This window comes from Micromys minutus (genome assembly GCF_963924665.1).
Source record: "Micromys minutus genome assembly, chromosome: 16".
Classification (NCBI taxonomy): Eukaryota; Metazoa; Chordata; class Mammalia; order Rodentia; family Muridae; genus Micromys; species Micromys minutus.
Window position 1 is genome coordinate 34,171,305 of NC_137985.1, and position 18,940 is coordinate 34,190,244.

At 45.4% G+C, this 18,940-nt stretch overlaps 1 protein-coding gene across 1 annotated transcript in view; it reads left to right on the forward strand.

The window, feature by feature from the left end:
* Positions 1 to 18,940, forward strand: part of CLMP (CXADR like cell adhesion molecule) — a 94,642-nt gene that overhangs the window by 62,621 nt on the left and 13,081 nt on the right. The window contains exon 2 of the mRNA XM_080930200.1: positions 11,323 to 11,480. Coding sequence (XP_080786326.1) covers positions 11,323 to 11,480 — 158 coding nt within the window. The remainder of the gene's footprint in view (positions 1 to 11,322; positions 11,481 to 18,940) is intronic.

An 18,940-nucleotide genomic window follows, 5' to 3' on the forward strand; every position in this document is an offset into this window, starting at 1 on the left:
AGCCCTCTGTCTTCTAAAGTTTCCATCTGTTGCGTTGGCCCTTGAGAATTAAGGTCATGCAGTCTTAACACAAGACAGCAAATGCGCCAAAGTGCTGATCGGGTTTAAGCCCAGGACAGTCTATAATTCTTTGTCAGTTATGAGCTTTGTTAGGAGAAACCAAGGTTGGGTATTTGTAAATTCTCCCTGAGTGAATTCTGCCCTCTTGTGGATTAAAACATCTACAACGCTAAAAGAAGCGCTGTAGTCCTGCAGAAAGTTCCAGCAGAAAGGAGCACTGCAGACCTGTGGACAAGTCCCTTTCCATTCTTTCCAAGAACCTTGGGAAAGTGAAGGGCACAAGGAAACAAAACTAGAACCTTAGTGTAAACCATAAGAGCTCAATATGGTGACTGGACACCCCAGCGTGCAAGAGTACACGTTTCTGTGGGTTTTTTTTTCCCTCTGCACGGCATAAATTTTCCAGGTATATATTCTTCACAATGAGAAATGCTTTCAATGTACAGTTTAACATTGATGTAGAAGGGTCCCCTTTGTTGAAATCTCTGACCAAACCCTAGGTGAATGAGAATTTTACTGAATTCTGCAGCTCATTCTGCTGTCTGACTGTGCCGTTAACGAGTCTATCAACATATTACCTCCAGACTCTGGATGAAGTTCAGTGGTAAAGAGCTTGCTCAGCATGTGCTAGGCCCCGGGTTTGTTCCCCAGTACTGTAAAAACAAAAGCCTTGGATTCTGGTGATGGGGAGGTGAAAACAGGCAGGTTCCTTGGGGTTATTAAATAGCCAATCTAGCCTACTGGGTGAGGTCCAGGCCAGTGGGAGACCTTGGTAAAAAAAAAAAAAAAAAGAAAAAAAGAAAAGATGAAGGGGTGATTTCTCACTTCCCAGTCCACTCAAAACCCACAAACACCACAGAAGCACATATCCTCCTTGTACACACAGGCATAGGAAATTATGTTGAATATGGTTTTAAAATATTGGTTCAGAGGAGGTATCTGGGAAATCTAGCATCAGATAATGCACCATTGAACTTCAGATGTTCATTTACCTGTTTCGCTCCTGGACACCCATTAACCCTGATGCTGCAGTAAGTTCGGAGGCTAAGATTTCAAAAGAGTCTCATTTAACTATGGCCATGGGCTGGTAGCACCCTAAGGGAGAATTCACTTGGCTGAGGTTGCAGGCTATTCTCCAAAGTCACGGTTCTCTCTCTGACCTAGAGCCAGGATGGTAAGATGAGCTACAGACAGGTCAGCAAGTCACACATTGATTGACACAAAAACCATGAGGAGCCTTTCTGACACATCAGGTGCTGCCCCCTGCCTCCCCACACAGGAATTCCGGTTAATTTTGTTGTTTGGTTGGTTGGTTGGTTTGGGTTGGGTTTTGTTGTTGTTTTGTTTTTTGGGTTTTTGGTTTTTGTTTTGGTAAATGCTTGCTCCTCTGGGTTTGAGGGATTAGACCTAGGACTTTACACATGCTAACCAGGGTAAGTATAACCTATCCTTAGCCGTCTTTTCACTCTTTATTTTAACATGGAATCTCACTAAATTTTCCAGTAACCTGCTGGTCTTGTGGTCTCCTACAGTCCAAGCAAACCTTGAACTTGTGAGCTTCCTACTTCAGCTTCCCTAGTCGCTGGGGTTAGAGTCCTGGGCCTCCAAGCCTAGCTTTTCTGACATCTTTCAAATATTGGAAGGCAGATTTCCAGCTGTCCTGTAGTATTCCGCCCTACTGACACTCAGCTACAATGGTACCAGCTTTACTTCAGACCTGATTCTCCGACTCCATCATTTCCTGGTTACGATCCTCTGACAGCAAACTTTGTTTGTGTATTAGTCAAGGTCTCATCCAGCTTTTAACCCCTAGCACTGCACATAGCTGTGCTTAATACCACAGCTTGGCTCCTGTGAGATGTGACGGGCTGTCCCTCCTGTGTCTGCAGCCTCATACCATCAGGAGTGTAGCCCTTCGTGTAATTCAGAGTCACATCAACCAGCAGTCGATTAAATTTGATTCCAGGTTCCGACCCTGTACTTGTGTCTGGTTGTAGCTTCCGACATATCTCTATATTAAATTTCTCCTTCTGTTTGGCTCAGAATCCCAGCTGGTAAGACAATTAGGTATATCCAGAGTGCCCAATCAGATTAACTTGCCCGACCTAGCTTGGTGCATATGTATTTAATAGAAGTGATCTGTTTCCTACTGATGTTGGGGTGTGGGGAGAGTGACCAGAATGAATGATCCCCATGGTGCTCCCTGTAAACTACATGGCCCCAATTTTGTGGCCTCAGTTTTTCCTAAACAGAATATCAGCTCACCCACCATATAGTGACGGGCCTTACTTGGGATGAGGCTTTTGAAGGAGCTGAGTTAAGTGTTAAATTAATTAAAGGTATCATTAGCCATCAGCTTTCTGGGGTCTTTAGGAAACAAGAGGCTCACATTTTCATGTGCCCAGTGCCATCTGCACTTGGCAAGTTGTCCAAGGCCAGCTCAGACACCCAACAGGTCCTCCTAGAACCGGAGCGAGGATGGAAAGAAAACAGACAAGTTAGTTAAAGTTGCAGCATGAGTTCGGCTGGGCTTGAGGCCCAAGCGTCACGGCTGAAGCGAAGCTGGGTTTATTTAATCCGTCCTCTTTTAAATCATTTTAATTACATGCAAAAAGGTAACATCAGTTCTGAGACAGGAGGTCAGGTGAAAAGGTCAGAGACAAAAATGGATGCTGCTGTGCCTACATTCTGAAATCCACCCTGCCCTGAGCTGCATTCCTAAGGATACAGCCTGGAGCTACAAATACGAATGTACTTCCCTATGCCACATTCTAAAAGGCCCTGCCCAGAACTACAGAAGTGGATGTACTTCCTTATAGCCTTATTCTTGAGAGCCTGCCTAGAGCTACAGATGACAATGTGCTTGATACTAGCCCTTAGAGGGCGTAGCACAGAAGCCAGATTCCTGCTGGCTGGCCCCAAGGTGTCCTGGGATAATATTAATATTAATAATACTTCGCCATCAACTTTTCAGAGGTGCCAAAAATGCTCTCCACAGTAAGTAAAGAGAACAGTGGAAGTTTTTAATCTGGGAGGACACATTAAATTACATAATGAGATAGTGTGTCACAGAGTGGGGAAGAGGTGAGTCCTTGTCCCTCCTAACGTTTTTTTAGACATACATTCACTATGTAGCCTTAACTGGCCTGGAATTCATTATGTAGGCAAGGCTGCCTTCAAATTCAGAGGTCTACCTGTCTCTGCCTCCAATGCTGGCATTAAAAACCTGACAGGCGGTTTCAGCTTTGATCAGCCTTTATTTCATCTGAAAAGTTAGTGTTGGGGTCCAGTAATCACCTCAGAAACCATACAAACATTGATTGCAGTCAGGAGGGGATAGTTTATTTGGGAACTGAACCATGACTCTGACTTAAGATTTTAAAGGGTTTTTAGACCCAAAATCCATAAATAACTATGCCAAGTTATTTCACTCATCAGTATTTTGGAATAGTAGATTTCTTTAGGAACATGTCTTTGTTGTACATTTATCCTGTTTCCATTGGTTGGGGTATTTAACTCTGGCAGGAGATTTGCCTTGTCTAAAATTCATGTCCTAACTTGTCTACCAGGCTGGGACGTGTCCAACATTCATATTTTAACTTGTCTTCCAGTACTGGAAATGTCTAACATCCATGTCTTTTTAGTTTTCCAAGACAGGGTTTCTCTGTAGCCCTGGCAGTCCTGGAACTTGATCTGTAGACCAAGCCATTTTGAACTCAGAGATCCACCTGCCTCTACCTCCCAAGTGCTAGGAAGGTCTATCAACAGACCCCAAATGCCTACTGTGACCTACTAGACCTGGTGTGATGAGGCATCTCCACCTCCCTGCTCTCTTCATCTTGTGACCTATGTGCTTATTACCTATTCCCCCAACTAGAAGGTAATCTCACATCAGACTTTGTGAGACTCAAGGGCCTTCCTTAGCCTCCTTGGGCTTCATTCTCTCTTTTGTTCTTTAAGATTTATTTAATGTATATGAGTACACTGTTGCTGTCTTCAGACACACCAGAAGAGGGCATCGGATCTCATTACAGATGATTGTGAGCCACCATGTAGTTGCTGGGATTTGAACTCAGGACCCCCGGAAAAGCAGTCAGTGTTCTTAACCACTGAGCCGTCTCTCCAGACCAACATTCATATCTTATCTTGCCAACCAGGATGGCAGTTACCCACATACATGTCTCTTTCTACCAAGTAAGATGTCTTGAGAACCTTAACTTTACTCGACCCCTACTCACAATGGAAGACTTTCTCCAAATAGTTTCTTATATTAGTGCAAGTGTCTCTCATGTTGGGCTCTGTTCTAAGGGCAGCTTATATATAGGTGCAGGAAGTACTGTTGGGTAGTTGGCTCTGGTCCAAGCTTATTGTAGGTAACTATACAAAACAGTTCTACTGACTTCTATCATGTTCAGTTTCCAAGGGCACTGAATGTAACAGAATGTGTAATCAACCTTGGCTTTAGAAAGTTTCTTAGTAACAGCAGAAACCTATGAGAAAGTTTCCTTATAATGGCAGGCTAGCCAGGTAACAGTTACTTAGGCCTTGACATTTTACCTAGGCCATAAAATCCCATCTAGGTCTTAATGCTTTGCCTAGGTCCTAACACTTAGGACTGGGGATGTAGTTTTGTGGTTAAGCACTTGCCCAATATGTACAAGGCCCAGGGCTTTGAACCTCAGCACTACAGAAACAAATGAGGAGTGAAAACCTGTCCCCATTGTTTAAATGAATATTGGGCTTCCCCTTACTCCAACTGTATTCCCCTCCCCCTTCCCTTCTTCTCCTCCTCTTCTTGTCTCCCCCCCCCTTCTTCCTGTCACCTTCTCCCTATCCCTAACCCCTCTCCTCTTTTCTTCTTCCTATTGTTTATTTAAAACCAACCCATGGACTAGGATGTGGAGCCGAATCTCTTGTGACCCATCTCCCAACCAAAGCCTAGTATTTGTGCCCATCCCACAATTTCAGAGACTCCTGGAACAAATGTCCTCTCAGGGGAAAATACTAACCAGACACCATCCCAGTTTCCAGATGTTTGAAATTCCGCTGGCCTCATTCCTTTGGCTTTTGGCTTTGTATAAACACCAAATATGTTTGCATTAAAGATGTCGCTGAGATAGGTCTGGTGGTTAGCAACTCATAGCCTATGCAGCTTTTTTTTTTTTTTTTTTTTTTTTCTCTCTTTTGAAGACCTTCATAAGGAGATCCTGGAATGGGCTGTGTGTGAGGCTTGGAAGGAAACACTAGCTGCCAAGTTGGCAAAAGAGGTGAGGTTCTCCTCCAGCTTCAGGTACTCCCCAGCTCCAGGTTCTCCTCCAGCTTCAGGTACTCCCCCAGCTCCAGGTGCTCCCCAGCTCCAGGTTCTCCTCCAGCTTCAGGTACTCCCTCAGTTGCAGGTGCTCCCCAGCTCCAGATGCTCCCTCTACCTGCTGTATTCTCCCTTCTCTCCGATCTACAGCCACAACACGCCTGACTCTCCAGAACGATCTCTTTCAAACACCCCACAATCGTGCTTTGCCTCCTTGGTTCTGTTTCTCTTTGTCTTTTACAACATAGTATGACAGTTAATAATAACCACCAATGGGCTGGAAAGATGGCTCCAGTTAAGAGCACTGACTGCTATTCCAAAGGTCCTGAGTTTAATCCCCAGCAACCACATGGTGGCTCACAACCATCTGTAATGGGATCTGATGCCCTCTTCTGGTGTGTCTGAAAACAGCTACAGTGTACTCTTATACATAAAATAAATAAATCTTTAGATAATAATAATAGGGCTGGAGAGATGGCTAAGTAGTTAAGAACACTAACTGCTCTTCCAGAGGTCCTGAGTTCAAATCCCAGCAACCACATGGTGGCTCACAGCCATCTACAATGGGATCTAATTCCCTCTTATGGTGTGTCTGAAGACAGCTACAGTGTACTTTTATATAATAAATAAATAAATAAATAAATAAAGAAAGAAAGAAAGAAAGAAATAAATAAATCTTTAAAAAACTTAAAAGTAATAATGATAACCACCATTTGTTGAGTGGGTGCTTTGTTAGATCCTTTACCCAGGCCATATACAATTCTTCCAGCAACCTTTCTTCATCTTACAGAGAAGAAAAGGTGTGGGGGGGGGTTGGGAGTGGGGGTAGTGGAGCACGCCTTTAATCCCAGCACTCAGGAGGCAGAGGCAGGTGGATCTCTAAGTTTGAGACCAGCCTGGTGTACAGAGCGAGTTCCAGGACAGCCCAGGACTTCATAGAGAAACCCTGTCTCAAAACAAATAAACAAGCAAACAAACACGAGAAAAAAAGGGCTGAAAGAGGTCATGAGACTGTCTAGATCTAGGTCCATGGTGCCTCATGAAGTGTATACAGTGTTCCAAAAAATTCTGGATGACTTGGTCATGTGCATCACATAAGCCTTACCCTACAGAACTCTACAAACTTGACTTGAGTTATTCTGTGTCATAATTCTTGACCTATACCGTGACAGGGTTTTTTTCATTTGTTTTTGTCCTTTCTCTGTGTTTTCTTTGTAGGCAGGATAAGTCAGTGTAGCCCAGGCTAGCTGTGAAGTCACAGTCAGTGTAGCCCAGGCTAGCTTTGAAGTCACAGTGCTCACAGCTTTCTCCTGTCTCAGGCTTGCAATACTAGAATGACCCCCCTTTTTTTTAACTTTTCTAATATATAAATGATGCAGCCATAATTTTGAGAATTACTGGAGCATTATGGGTAAAGCAAAATATGAGAAAACTCCTCCAACTCAGGTTTAATGAATGCTATATGTCCCAAAACCATTGGGAATAAAGAAAGAAAAGGAAAAGAAGTCACTCCATGGAAAAAGGGAAGCTACACTTGTGTCACCACTAGAGGGCACTCTACTGTATACGACACAATGTGCAAAGCTAAACGGATTCTTGTCAGGGATGCTTCAATTTTGTAAACTCTGATCCACACAGGCTGGTAAGAAAGTCACTTGGATGGTAAGTCCTACACCAAACATGGTGGCTTTACCTAGAGCCTGCAGTGACTACACATTCAGGGGTCATTTCTATAATTCATCACAGAGTTTAGGAACATGTGGGAAGCCTGTACTCATGGGATAACAACATGGGTAATTAAAAACAAGTTGTCCACCATGGGTATTCAATGAACTTTGAAAAAGTAGGAAAGTCCTAATTAGAAAAAAGAAAGGTTAGAGGGTGTACTCTGGTCACTGCCCAGCCCACTGTCCCTTACGAGAGGGGGTGGGGGATATGATCATGGTTCTTGTTAAAACTTCCTCTTGCCTGGACTTTTTAAAGATTTGTTTATTTAGTATATATAAATACTTATGTGTTATATATAAGTACACTGTAGCTGTCTTCAGACACACCTGAAAAGAGAATCAGATCTCATTACAGATGGTGGTGAGCCACCGTGTGATTGCTGGGATTTGAACTCAGGACCTCTGGAAGAGCAGTCAGTGCTCTTAACCACTGAGCCATCTCTCCAGCCCTTGCCTGGACATTTTGAAAAAAGCTTGGAGTGATCAAAAGAATCTAATGAGACCCGAGGTTTTAGAGAGCAAAATCTTAAGCTGCCCTTAAGAAAATCTAGCAAGTAAGCTAAGACTTAGTCCCTCCTCACCATAGAGGAGCACAGAAGGAGCTGTTTACATGGCAGCTCCTTTGTGCTGACCCCAGGATGGGGGCCTGTTGATAACGCTGAGGTTGAGAGGTTCCCACTAGCACCTTATTAAGTGTCTGAGTTGCCTGTAAAAACCTCACTGGGGAAAGCCCACAGCTTCCAGGAAAGCATTTTGCACATACACATGAAGCCTCTTTCCAAACCCCCTTCCAACAATGATTTCTATAGATAAATGCTACAGCAAAAATTCAAAAAATTTCCCCTTCCCTGAACCTCTGTGACTCACTAGCTTGGCCAGGGTGCGATTTCTTCTTTAAGTTATACGGACTGTAAGGAGCTCTGTTGCCCAGGGAAGCCTATGCTAGCAGCTATAAGATGGTTGGACCTGCCCATTCCCTCTCACCCACCAGATGGCAGGCACATGCCAAGCATTTCCCACAAACACTACCGAGGCCCCTGCCAGCTCTGACTGTAGACTCAACATATGGTAAAAATTATTTAAGATGACAAAAAAAAAAAAAAAAAAAAAAAAAAAAAAAAAAAAAAAAACCAGAAATCTGCAGAGATCCTGGTGGCATCTTGGAGTCTGGGGGCTTGAGGTTCAAGAAACAAAGCAGATCGGGGGCTCTGGTCGACCCTCCCTGCCTCACTTGAAGTCGTTTATATTCACGAAGGCACCCTCCTGCTGCTGCTGTATTTAATTCTGGATGTGTTATAAATAGAAGCTAGGGAGCGCAGTGCACACCACCTACCGCTGTGTTCCGGTCCTCTGGGGACATGGGCCAAATCTGAGTTTTTGTTTCCCTCTAGTGGCCTCCCTCAGCAAGTCTCACAGCCGGGTCATTTATTCATTCTGCAAATAGCAAGGGCCTCCTGGGTGCAGGCGGGTAGTGTAGGGTTCTCTAGCTTTGGGTTTCATCGGCGGTGAAAGCTGGCCCTTCCTCCTCCAAGCTCAACGCAGAACAACAACGCAGTCAGTCTCAGGTTTCCTGGGGGCTGCTGAGCACCCGCAATGTTAAAGAGCACTTCCGCTCTAAATGACTTACCCGGAGGAGACCGGACTTATCCGGAGAATGTTACAGAGCATTTCCGCTCTATTGACTTATCAGGACCTCATCTCAAGATTCCCCTCCCCTGTGCCTTAGTTCACTCGTCAGCAAAAGAGGTCTAAAGGGTGACCTGGCGATGTACCCTGTATTCAAACCCACAAAGCAAAACCCAAAACCAAAACTGTGCTCGTTTACAGGAAATCGTTCTCGCTTACAAAGTAAAAGGAAACTGGAAGTGTTGTGTCTATGCTGGTTGCACCACATAAGCTGGGTGAACAAACACATATTTGTTCAAATTCCAGTGTATACACGTGGGTTGCATCTCACAGCCTTGCATTTTGCACCATATTTGTTCCAAAAGAACTTGACGTCTGGGGTGCACGTGACTAAAAGTGGCAAGAAAACGGGCTAGGGTCCTGAGGAAGGCCAGTGCTCTTAAATGTTGAACTAACTCTCTGACTCTGAAAGAGCGGACTCCCGGGTCGGGGATCCTTCAACCTCAAAGAGCGGGTTCTCTGCACCTCCCAGGAAAGGCGACACCCCTAATCACTCACAAGAAACGAAACGGTCTGAATGCAAACTGCAAGAGGGTTTTTATTCTGAGTGCGCTTGGGGCCCACAACCTGTACGCCATATTGGAATAGAGGGCTGCGGACCACGAGGGCAGAATCGAGACAGATTTTGTATGACTCACAACAAAGCCCGCGAATCACAAACCAATCATTTCATAGCAAAAGCCTGTGAATTACAACCAATCATTGCAAAACCTGTGAATCACAAACCAATCATTTCCCTATAGTCTCAGAGGTCTGTATTTGCGTGGTCTCCTGGGTGGGGGTGGCAATGGCTGTCAGAAGTCACTAGGGCCGGGGGTTAAGGCTCCTTTAGCTTAGGGTCCTTGGAGGGGCTAGGCTATATTTTTTTATCCTTTCAATCCCAGCTTTTTAATCTTTTTTTAAAGCCCAGGTAGTGCCAAACTTTCGATTCTTTTGCCTCAGAGTCCACGTTCTGGGATCACAGACAGACACACGGGCACTAGACGTGACCCTTGTTTTCTTTAAAGACTGGGTCTGACTGTCATGCCCAGGTTCAAGTGACCTTCTAGCCTCAGCCTCCCGAGTAGCTGGGTGACCAGCGAGGCACTCGGCAATTACAGCAGTTGCTTTTCTTTTAGAACCACGAAGTGCTATGCTATCCCAGACGGCTGATTTCCATATGGCATTTCTAATATTTACCAAGCCCTTGGAAGACTATCCTAAACCCTGTAATTACATGCCCATGCTTGTCTCTAGATTTGCATAATTCTCCTGGCATGAATAATTTCCCTTTATATCAGGACGATGTTTGTCATGTTTTCATTTCTCTGAAATGTGTGCCACTAGAAAGCAGAAAACCATTCTGGGGTTAGAGCAGCTCGTTTGAAAGATAAGAAGGTTCGTGTGGAAGGTTCTCCTGAGCCTCCCTGCCTTTGACCCTGTAACTTCAGAAACTAGAGCTGCCTGTGTTGATGCAAAGTTTCAGTGAATGCCATCCTTCCAGAAGCCTCTGTGAGTAGAAGACATGAAAGACACGGTTGTGGCTGGGCGGTGGTGGCACACGTCCTTAACCCCAGCACTTGGGAAGCAGAGGCAGGGAGATCTCTGAGTTTAAGGCCATCCTGGTCTACAGAGTGAGATCTAGGATAGCTACAGCCACAGAGAGAGAGGGAAAATAAGTCTCAAAAAAACCGAAAAACCAAAAAAGGTTGCTGATATATCGTTTGTTTTATGTTGTCATTGAGGTACTAAGGACTGAGCCTAGATCTCACATGCTAAGCAAACACCCTCCCACTGAGCTCTGAGCTAAATCCACAAGCTTTTAGTCTTTTTTTTTTTTTTTTTTTTTTTCATACTTGGTATTTTTGAGACAGGGTCTCACTGTGTAATCATGGCTGTCTGGGAACTTACTCTGTAGACCAGGCTGGTCTCAAACTCCGAGGGATCGGCCTGCTTCTGCCTCCTGAGTATGTCCCACCACTGCCTGGCTCACTCTTCACTTTTTATTCAGAGACAGGGTCTCACTAAATGGCCAAGGTTGGCCCTCAACTCCTCTGCAGCCTGGGCCGACCTCGATCCTTTCAGCTTCCTGCTTCAGCTGTCTAATCGCTAGGCTGTAAGGCAACACCACCAGGCCCAGCAATTGCCTCATGACAATCGTAAAAAGCAAACACCAACAAAACTAATACAGGGAATTGACGGTGGTTACTAGTGAGGCAAGGAAAATGCCATGAGTTTAAAGCCACCATGGACTAGATAGTGTACGCAGGGTCAGCCCGAGCTACAGTGTGAAACTTTGTTGCAAAACAAAACAACACACACACTTAACTAGGAATTAAAAGACAGGCCCCAGTAGTGTGAAATCCATGAACGCTGAAGAATCTTTGGCTCTGAAAGTGGGAGGAGCCAGTGGCAGGCAAAGTGCTCATAGTCCTAGAGTCTGGAAGCCTTGCCTTGCTCCCTCCCTGCCCACAGGCGCTCCCTGGGTTTGTTTGTTGGCCCAGCCCGTGCGGTTGTCCAGCATCTGCTTTGCTCATTAGAGGTTTTTTTTCCTCTTTCCAGTATCCTATTATGTTGGAACGCTGGGAACTCACACTGAGATCAAGAGAGTGGCAGAGGAAAAGGTCACCTTGCCCTGTCACCATCAACTGGGACTTCCGGAGAAAGACACCCTGGACATTGAATGGCTGCTCACGGATAATGAAGGGAACCAAAAAGTGGTAAGTGCCCTCCTAGCTACAGTTGCCCTCCTTTCTGCCCTCGAGTCTCCTTCTTCATTCAGACTACCCATCCTTCTCACAGGGTCTGGAAGAGTTTGTTTTCTCAGCCACCTGAACAGAAATCGATGTACAAAACTAGAGAAAAGGACTCAGGTGGCACACACTTATAATCTTAGCACTCAGGAGGAACTCTAGTCAGAAGCTAACCTGGGCTACATAGGAAAACCTTGTCTCCAAAAAGGGGGTGGGGAGGGGACAAAAGAGTATCTGAGTTGGGAGGGTAAGAGGGACTTTGGGCTGTGCAGAACTGGGAAAGTGAATCTGCGCTGTAACATCTTCGCCTAAGAAGGGGGCTAAGCACTTGAAGCCCTGGTCAAGTGAGCAGAACTCGAAGCCCAGAATTCTCTTCCTCCTGCTTCTCTGAAACCGTCATCACCTGAGCAGGCCTTGGCTTTGTGAAGTTATAACTTCCAGTTTCCAAAGATGGCAGATGACATGTGACACAGAGGCGCACACACGGGACATGAATGACAGTGCTGCTCCCAGACTTGACCGGCTCGTCGGCCAGACGCCCAATGCTGGCTCTGAAGTCGGAAAATAAAGAAGCAGCCGTGGCGTTTCCTCGATTAGTGCGGTGGGCGGGCATGTGATGGGCTTGGTGTGCACCACTTCTGCCGGCACGGCACGGACAGAAGTCGTGGTGCTCGGACCCCTCCTGGGGGACCCTGTGCTGGGGACCCTGTGCTACCTGCTCCTGCTATTAGATACCAGGACTAAGTAATCTACAGCTCCCATCCTTTTCTGCCTTGGCTGCCCCCAGCCAGACTCTTCATTCAGATACTTACCACTTAGCTAGTCTCGCTTACACAGTGACCTGCCATTGCTCCTACTCCCAGACTTAACTTTTCCTTAAGACTCTGTGATTGAGGAAGGTCAGAATAAATGAATGGATAGGAAACCTCATTGTTTAACACCAGTCAGTCTCAGTACTTGGAGGTGAGCTGCTGAATTCTAACATCTAGAGTGTGTTCTGTTCTTACTTGCTGATACATTTATGGGGTGTCTATAGATTTTTTTTTGTCTTGGTCTACCCTAGTAACTAAGGAACTGTACCCATTGTGAGAGCTCCTGGCATTTCTCACCTGCTCTCCGAGATGTGTGGCATGTCCCGTCATAAGGTCTGGTCATGCTGTGTGTCTGAAGCAGACTCCACTCTTCTGACCCATCTTTGTCTTTAGAACGTACTATGTAAATGAGGAAGTATGTTCTACATCCCACTGGGCAACTTTTTTTCATAAGCAGCCATGCTGTTCAACTTTGGGTATGGTTACGTTTCCATAAATGAACAGGAAAGATCACAAACTCAGCACACATTGAACATACCTACCCACGGAATACCAAGGAGACCTATCTTACCTTAAATATGTTCATAGTTTGTTTTAGCCTAGGGTTGGGCAAAACAGTCTAACCTAATTCCTATTTTTGATTAATAGAGTGTTACATGACTTATGTAAACTAAGATTTTTGTGGTTTTATTTTTTTTTTAAATCTACAACTCGGGGAGTCTTTTAAACTTGCCTTCTTTTTACGGAGCTTGGCGTTCCAACCCCCACCCCCTCTGATTTAAAAAAGGAAAGGTTGCCCTTTCCTCAGAATGTCCCCATTATTAATTTCATAGGATGGTTTGTACTGGGAGAAGCTGAGGTTTCCACTAAAAATACATCTCGGGATCAGGCTGGAGTTTCTAACCTGCCTGTGTCACCTTGTTGTGTGATTCTGCTTGTCATCTTGTTCTCTCATAGCATGTCCCCAGAAAGCAACCTGTTCTCTGCAGAGCAAGGTCACCTTAACCTGAATGTGTTTACTCAGAGAAGGTTCTGGTCAGCTGTAGACATGATATTCTTGTCTCTGAATAGAGTAAGTGGGTCTGTGTTCCTGGAAGAAAAGCCAAAGAAAAGGCAGAAAAAAAGGACTCTCTCCAGACCATACTTCAGTCAGGCTCCGAGGTTCTTCACCCTCTGGGGCTGCCTTTTCTCTTCTGGTGGAGTTTGTTTTGAGTGAGAGTCCTGCCTAGTTAGTTCACTGCACAGTTTCAGTCTTCTGTATCTGCCCATCTTCAACATTAAATCACCGTGGTTCAACACCAATCCTCTCAAGCTGATAGAGGCAGAAGCTCTCTTACCTCTGATATTTTTAAAAATGTATTTATTATATATATACACGAGTACACTGTAGCTGTTTCCAGACACACCAGAAGAGAACATCGGATCCCACTACAGATGGTTGTGAGCCACCATGTGGTTGCTGGGAATTGAACTCAGGATCTCCCAAAGAATAGTCCGTGCTCTTAACTGCTGACCTCTCTCCCTGACTCAAGGCCTGGCAGCGGCAGCTGTTCCTTCCAGTGTCATTAGTCACGGGTGGAATAGAAGTTCCCACCATAGTTAAAGCATCTCACTGGAATTCTTTCTCTCCTGTACTGTGTTTATCCCTACTGACTCAGAACACCCACAGAAACACATCTGACTTCTATCTAGAAGTTTTTATTTAAAGGAAAACCGTGAGGAAAGAGCTTCTGTGTTGTAGAGCTGACCGACTCTAGGTGTGAGGAAGTTATTGTAGGCTTAAAGACACCACTGGAGGGGCTTTGTGCAGTCACAGTTTCCAAACCTACCCTTGGTTGATGGGTGGGAATCATTTATTTGGTCATTCAGACTCCACAGATTTATTAAGCATGATGACATTCTGGGTGTCAGGATATCTCTGCCTTCTGGGGTGTGAAGGCGGCCAATTGTTTGAAAGGAAAGGATTTGAGGAAGTAATGTACCTGAGGAACCACTTACCCAGAATGATGCACAAAGCCCTGGGTTCAACCCACAGCATCGCATAAATTGAACATGGCAGTGCACACGTAATCTCAGCACTCAGGCGGAGATAGGAGGATCAAAGTTCAAGGTCGACCTCACCAACTCCGTAGAGAGGAGCAGTACAGTCTTTTGGACGTGAGACCCAGCCTCACTCAACAGAGAGTTAGTCTTACCAGAAATCACAGCAATTTCAGCACATGGTGTTTTTTGGGTTTTGTTCCTTTAGTTTTGTTTTCTCTTTTAAAAGTAAGAATTTTTCACCTTTGACTGAAGGAAGACTTTTTATGTCTTCTCCTTGGCATTTCCAAATTTTCACAGTTTCTATTGTTGAATCTACTGTTGAGAGTCAGGTCCCAGGACGTAAGTATTACACACTGTTTGGACAGCCATCTAAGAGCAGCCTGGAGCTAAGTGACTGAGTAAGTCACCTACACAGCATGGACAGGCTGGATAAAGGGAGGGATGGACTAGAACTTCGAAGGCTTCCCCACACTACCCAGAACGGTGCACATATTAAACCATGTATACTGTTTCTTCCTGGAATTTTCTATTCAGTGCTTTTGGACAATGATTGGTTGCAGTGAAACCAGAGATAAGAGAACTGCTACATAAAGCTGGAACCACCTGCCAAGACTCGATGAGGGTGACGTCAAGGACAGTCTCCTTGTGTGTGGAGGGGGTGAAAGGCGTAAAAATTTTGGGTTTTTTTTTGGGGGGGTTTGGCTTTGTTTTTTGGGGGGGGTTTTGGGGTTTTGTTGTTGTTGTTGTTGTTTTGTTTTTTGGGGGGGGGGGCAGTGTATTGCTGTGCAGCCCAGGGAGTCCTAGGTCTGCTGCTTCTAAGAAGGAAATATGATAGGTATGCACCACCACACCAATGTTTTTATTTTTGAGATGATCTTCAGTAGACTCAGGCTGGCCTTGGATATGAGACTGTCTTTCCTCAGCCTCCCAAGTGCTCAAGTTCCAAAGTGCAGCTTTGATCTAAATCTTTTTCTTTCTTTCTTTCTTTCTTTCTTTCTTTCTTTTCTTTTTTTTTTTTTTTTTTAGCTTTTATTTACTTATTTTGTAGCTGTCTTCAGACACACCAGAAGAGGGCATCAGATCCCATTACAGATGGTTGTGAGCCACCATGTGGTTGCTGGGATTGAACTCGGGACCTATGGAAGAGCAGTTAGTGCTCTTAACCACTGAGCCATCTCTCCAGCACCTTGATTTAAGTCCTGATGGAGGGAAGCAGCACAGACACAAGGCTGGGAATTCCTAAGCAGCTCAAATGGGAAGGTTTAAGATGTAAGCCTGGGGGCCCGGAGGGATGGCTCAGTGGCTAAGAGCTCTAACTGCTCTTCCAGAGGACCTGAGTTCAAGGCCCAGAAACCACATGGTGGCTCACAACCTCACAACCATCTGTAATGGGATCTGATGCCCTCTTCGGCCTGCAGCCATGCAGGCAGGAATACATGCAGACAGAACACTCAGACATGAATAAATGAAATAAAATAACAAACACAAAAACAAAGACCTAAGCCTGAAGGGGCTTCAGAACCTGAACATGGATTTTAGAAAGATTTTTAAGAGTGCTTGGGACATGTTGCATTTTAAGGCAACCACTCTGACAGGCTCATGGATTTAAGAGGCCCTCAACTAAAAAGCATAATTTCATACTATATAATAAAGGGTTATCTTCTCTCCTCTCCTCCTCCCACTTGTCCTCCGCTAGACTCACACTTTAGCAAGAGCACAAATATGCATGCACACACACACACACACACACACACACACACACACACACAGAGAGAGAGAGAGAGAGAGAGAAAAATCTAAAAACCTTTTTCAAATCTCACTGTATATCCCAAGTTGGCCTTAAATTCCTATCCTTAGCCACCCCCACCCCCACAAACCTGAATGCTGAGGTTGCAGACATTCACCACCTCATCCAGTTTTACTATAGCTTTACAGGCATAGAGACAGGAAGTAAAGAGTGGGTAAAGCTGCCAGGGTTTTATAACTGCCAGGGGGCAGGGCAGGGAGAAGAGCGAGTCTGAGGGTGTCTGAAAAGAAGGAACAGGAAAGGCTGAAATAGACGTGGTGCGCGAAGTGGGCTAAGCAGTGACGCAAATCACAAGTTTAGCTTTGCATTTCAATTTGAGACATGTTTTTATCTCTTTTGTCTAGGATGCTCAGAGCAGGCAGGGAACATCTGGGGGTGGCTAGGCAGTCCCCGGGAACACGTGTATTTATTTCAGTCTTGGTGGAGTAGAATGACCAAAAAATTCAATCACTTTTTTTTTTCTTTTATCCTAAGGTTGACAAACTTTCAAAAGGGAGACTGGCCATCCCCTCCCAAAGTCACCCAGCAACATACAACAGAATTTTTCTCTATGTTCTCAGATTAAGAAACTAGAACCGATCCTTTCTGCCTCATGAAGCATGATTGGGGGTTCGTGCTATTGCTTGACATGTGCTGCCCACTAAACCTTGTATGACTCGGGCACATTACCCATCAGATGTAAAAAAAAAGAAAGAAAGAAAGAAACTAGATCCGAAATCCTCCAGTTCCCATGGTAACCACTTCAATGTCACCCTTTCCCATGTGGCTTTGAGCAAGAAAACCCTTGATGGAAAACAAGCAGAAGCTAGGCTGCTGGGTTGGCTCCAAGGGTAAAGGTGCTTGCAGCCAAGCCTAGCACCGGAGTTCAACCCACAGGACCCAGTCTGTGGAGGAAAAAACTGAGTCCCACAAGTTGTCCTCTGACCTCCACTCTTATGCCAGGGCACGCAGAAACACAGCAAGAAGTAAACAAAAATAAAACAGGCTAGCAATTTTATGCTCCCTTCACAGGCCACTGCAGAGGAGCTGTCGGGCAGAGGTCTGAGCAGCTCTTCCATGTAACTCATAACAAGACTTGTCTTCTAGGAAGTTCATCAAACACAGCCCCACAACAGCTAACATTCGTGTACTTGTCTCTTGTGTTTACTTGCCAAATGGCTGGGTGGATACCTATTGTTCTATCACACAATGTACAGTTTTCTCACATCTCTGACCTTTTCTACAATTAAAACTTGTTGGACTCCAGGAAACAACTTGGTCGAAAGAATTTGCTCCTGCAGATTGTTCCCTGACCTCTATGCATGCACTGTGACTTGTATGCCTACGCTTCATGTGTACATGCGTACCTACACACAGGCGCACAGACGTGAGAAATGAAAATGTCCAGGTGGTGGGGTCGTGCGTGCTTTTTAATCCTAGCACTCAGGAGACTGAGGCAGGAGGATCTCTGGGAGTTTGAGACCAGCCTGCTCTACAGTGAGTTCCGGGTCAGCCAGGGCTACATAAGTGAAACCCTGTCTCAAAAAGAGGTTGGGGCAGGAGGTTACCATGCTAACTGGGGAGCCAGGAAAGGCTACACAGGAAAGGTAGCCTATGTAGATGTTTCTTGACCTAAAATAAGAGAAGACTCATGCTGACAGAGAAGATGGCATGATCATGACAAGGACCCCAGAATCAAGCAACAGCAGAGATAGGGGCAGTGGCAGCACTAGGATCCCAGCACTTGGGAGGCTGAGGCAGGAGACTGATGGTAGAACCCACATTTCTTAGCCTCAGCAACAAAAGGCACTGTTGCTCACAGAGACCCAAATCTACGCTGTCCAAAGGAGAACACGCACTGTTAGTCCTGGCTCTCCTGTGCACTGGTTGTAACTGTTCCCGTTTGTTGGTTTGTGTTTTTATTTTTTGTGACAGGTTTTTTTCATAGTCCAGAGCTTGCTCCGTAGCCCGGGCAGGCCCAGAACAAGAGCCCTCCGCCTTGGCATCCTGAGGTGTGTGATTATAGGTGTTTGTTACCACGCCTGGTTTCTCACCTTGCTGGTGGTCAGTCTTTTAATGAGTGAAATAAAAATTCCTGACAGCCTGCTCATTTTTCATGTACCTAGTCATGGTTTTACCTCTTCTCCAAAAGCTATCCTCTTAATATTTCACCTGAACTCAGGACCCCTGGAAGAGCCATAGTGTTCTTAACCACTGGGCCATCTCTCTAGCCTACCGCCTCATAGTTCTTTTGTTTGCTTTCATGCTTGTTCTACCCGCCCCTTCGATACAATGTTTCTCTGTGTACCCCTGGCTCTCCTGAACTCACTCTGTAGAGCAGGCTGACCTCGATTGACTCTTTTCTGGAAAGCCTCTGATGAGCGGCAGAGCCGCCCCCAGTGGCTGGGGACCCACTAAGGCACTAAGAGCAAAGTGATTTGGAACCTCTGCGTCCAGAAATGTGCCTAGGAGATCCACACATGCTTCTGTGTTCACTGTGGGGGCCTCTCTGTTCATCTGGAATGCTCTCCTCTTCCTGCCTCTCATCCCTTATTTGGCCTGCTAATCTTTCAGATCCGAATACCACCAACTTGTCTGGCGCATCCTTCTTGCTATGTTCTGAGTAAGCCCAAGAAAATATGCTCTGGGTCTTTACTCCTCTCCTTGCTGATTTTGCCCAATTGTGATCAAAATCCAGAGGAGTGGCTTTGCTGGTCTGGTCAACCAGGGCAGCGGGCAGCGAGGCTTTTGTGACTAACAGGAATGACATCCAAGTTGACCAACAG